This window comes from Gymnogyps californianus, chromosome 20 (assembly GCF_018139145.2).
Source record: "Gymnogyps californianus isolate 813 chromosome 20, ASM1813914v2, whole genome shotgun sequence".
Lineage (NCBI taxonomy): Eukaryota > Metazoa > Chordata > Aves > Accipitriformes > Cathartidae > Gymnogyps > Gymnogyps californianus.
Window position 1 is genome coordinate 482,111 of NC_059490.1, and position 2,890 is coordinate 485,000.

The 2,890-nt window shown below is 53.7% G+C and overlaps 1 protein-coding gene across 1 annotated transcript; it reads left to right on the plus strand.

The window, feature by feature from the left end:
* Positions 1–636: 636 nt before the first annotated feature.
* LOC127024316 (C-C motif chemokine 4-like) lies at positions 637–2,173 on the plus strand. Its single transcript, XM_050908831.1, has 3 exons — positions 637–709; positions 1,221–1,332; positions 1,731–2,173. The coding sequence occupies exons 1-3, from the start codon at positions 637–639 to the stop codon at positions 1,816–1,818; spliced, it is 273 nt and encodes a 90-aa protein (XP_050764788.1). The 3' UTR covers positions 1,819–2,173.
* Positions 2,174–2,890: the final 717 nt, after the last annotated feature.

Below are 2,890 nucleotides of genomic sequence, written 5' to 3' on the forward strand. Positions count from 1 at the left end.
GGGGCTGGACTGGACGATCTCCAGGGGTGCCTCCAGCCTCAGCTCCTCGCTGGTCCACGTTAAGCCAAGCACTGCAGGACTGGTGGGGGCAGAGCGCTTTGGGTAGCACAGAGCCCGCAGTCCAGCCACTTCTCAGCTCCATGTGCTGCAGTTTAGCAACCTTTGATAAACACCCGCCACATAACAGCACGAGCACGCTTTGGAGCCTGCCTGTTTTTTTTTTTTCCAGAGTTGCATAATCTTAGGCAAACATTCTGTCTTTTGCTATACAGACTCACAGGGAAAATCCCTCCTGTAGCTCAGATAAATAGTTCTCCTCTTGTGGCCATGCCACTTGGCACATTTTAGTTTCCTTTTGATTTGATGAAATCGAAAATGAGCACTGAGTCAGAGCTCAACATACTTGGCTCCAATGTGAACCATATCCCAGTCTTTCTGACTTTTTTTTTCCCTAATTCCCTTTGGCTATTTCACTTTCGTGACATCCTCTGTCATCATTCTGGAATTTCCACTCTGGCTTCTCCCGGCTACCTCCAGGACTCCCTATTAAAAGGGAGCTGAATTCAGCTGCTGCAGTCTGAGCCGCATCTGCCAGAGCTTCTGGTCCTGCTCCGACTGCCCTCACCCGACGGGAAGATGAAGGTCTATGCAGCCGTTTTCGCTCTTCTCCTCATTGCAGCCTCTTGCTCCCAAACTTTCTCTGGCCCAGGTGAGTCCTGCTTTTTCATTTGTGAAGGAAGAAGAGATCTGAGCCTTCGTTATCATTTCTCCATCAAGCTCCCCTGGCAGATAACTGGGAGTTTTTCAGCATTTGTATCACTCTCCACTCTGCACTGAGACCAGCTACATGTAGGAACCCCAGAATTAGAATCATCCATCCATCCATCCATCCATCCATCATCCATCCATCCATTCATCCTGGGCTCAGAGTGCTTATTCCTGGTTATAGTTTAGGGACTTCAGTCTCTGCCCTGGGGCTGGGGAGGTGGGGAGGTGGGGAAATGAAGCTCTGAGCAGTGACTGGGTGGGAATCTCCCCCAGTACCTGACAATACTGTTCCTGGCATTGGACCAGATGATCCCCAATGTCCATTCCAACCTTAATTATTCTCTAATTCCTCACTCCCTTCCCCGCCAGCATGACTTCCTGAGCTGATGGGCTGGCTGCTCCCGACACACAGCCCAGCACATGCTCACATTGTCTCTCCTTGCCTCTTCCAGTTGGATCCGACCTCCCAATCTGCTGCTTCTCTTACACACACCAGAAGCTCCCGCGGAAGCTGATCCTGCGTTATTACAGCACCAGCACCAGTTGCACCTTGCCGGCCATCGTGTAAGTACCAGCGCTGACTCCTGGGTGCAGACAAGCTGGGGCAGTGCGGGGAGAGCTGCTGTGGGGTGTGCGTGTGTGAGTGACCCACTCTGCGGGGTGGCTGCGGGCACGGGGGTCTGTAGGAACAGAGCAGGGGGAGGGGAGCCCCAAGGGGAAAGGGCTTGCACAGGGACTGCCAGGGATGCTCTTGTGGGGATGCCCAGGGATGTTCCTGCAGGAGTCAAGGAGGCAGGGTGGGAAAAGGGATGGGAGTGGGGGAAATCACAGCCAGCCGCTGGTTTCAGCATCAGCTTAGGGCACAGGGGAGAAGCTCTTGCAATGCCCCACAGCTGGGATCCAGGCTCTCCTGGGATGCAGGTCTGAGCAGAGATCTAATGTATCTCATCCCTGTTCCACAGGTTCATCACAAAGAAAGGCCGTCAGGTCTGTGCCAATCCCAGTGACACCTGGGTTCAAAGTTACCTGCAAAATTTGAAGCAGAACTGAGCAAAGCAAGATGGCAAGTGTAGCTGCTGTCATGCATGAGTCGTGTTATCCTGAGCTCCTGCGATGGAGCAGAACACTGGGGCAACAGGAGCTGCCCGAGCCCACGTTGTCTGCAGGCGCCTCCGAGGGACTGCTGGAAGGGCACCACGAGACACCTCGTGTTGGGGTGCTGCTACTTGCCCTCGGCTTGCATGGACCAGTCTGCGACCTCATCCCTCTGCCCTGACACCTCTGCCTGTGGCCTGGGAAGGCCCATGGGACTGCACCTCTATTGTTCTTATTTTAAATTATTTAAGAAATTATCATATGGGACAGGCAGTACTTTCTTCTGTGTATAATAATGCTATTTATGGGAGGGGGGCAGGGAGGGTATTTATGGGAGGGTGGCTCAGACCCTCAGCGTTGGATGACGGGTGGCCCTGGCTTACACATGTGAAATCATGATTCTGGAGAATAAAGAATTTGGGCAAAACCTCTGCTTTTTTCCCTTTATGTGCCTCTGTGGTATTCACCAGCACAGAGACAGAACCTTACCCTGAGGCTATCTATCTGCACACTCTATATGGCACATGATGATGGGAAATGGTTTGAGGCAAAACCATAGTTTCCATACTGCAGACATATGAATATCTTCTGACACCTCATTCCCCCACCACATACCCCCCGCCTCCCACATCCTCTACAGAATTAGACATGTTTGTATGCACGTATAGGCCTTTTACATACATGAATATGCTCTCCACACACCCCAGGCATGTCCCATATGCTTGCTTCCCGCTCCCAGCCCCACATGCCGCAGCCCAAACTGGTCCCTGGGCATGCTGTGTGTGCAATGGGGTGGTGACGGGACGCTTTGCTCTAAGGGGTAAAATCCTGCCAGAGGCTCTGGGTGGGGGCAGCAGGGAGAGTGGCTCATGGTCGAATGGGAGGAAGCAGAGGGCATGGAGCTGCTGCGGTGCTGGGACTGCCCTGGGAGCCGGCAGGTACCCGGGGCTCATGAGCTGCTCGTCTGCCCTCGTGTCGAGGGTGCTGAGGCGCAGAGCAGGGCCAATTCCCTGCCCGTACCCGCCCC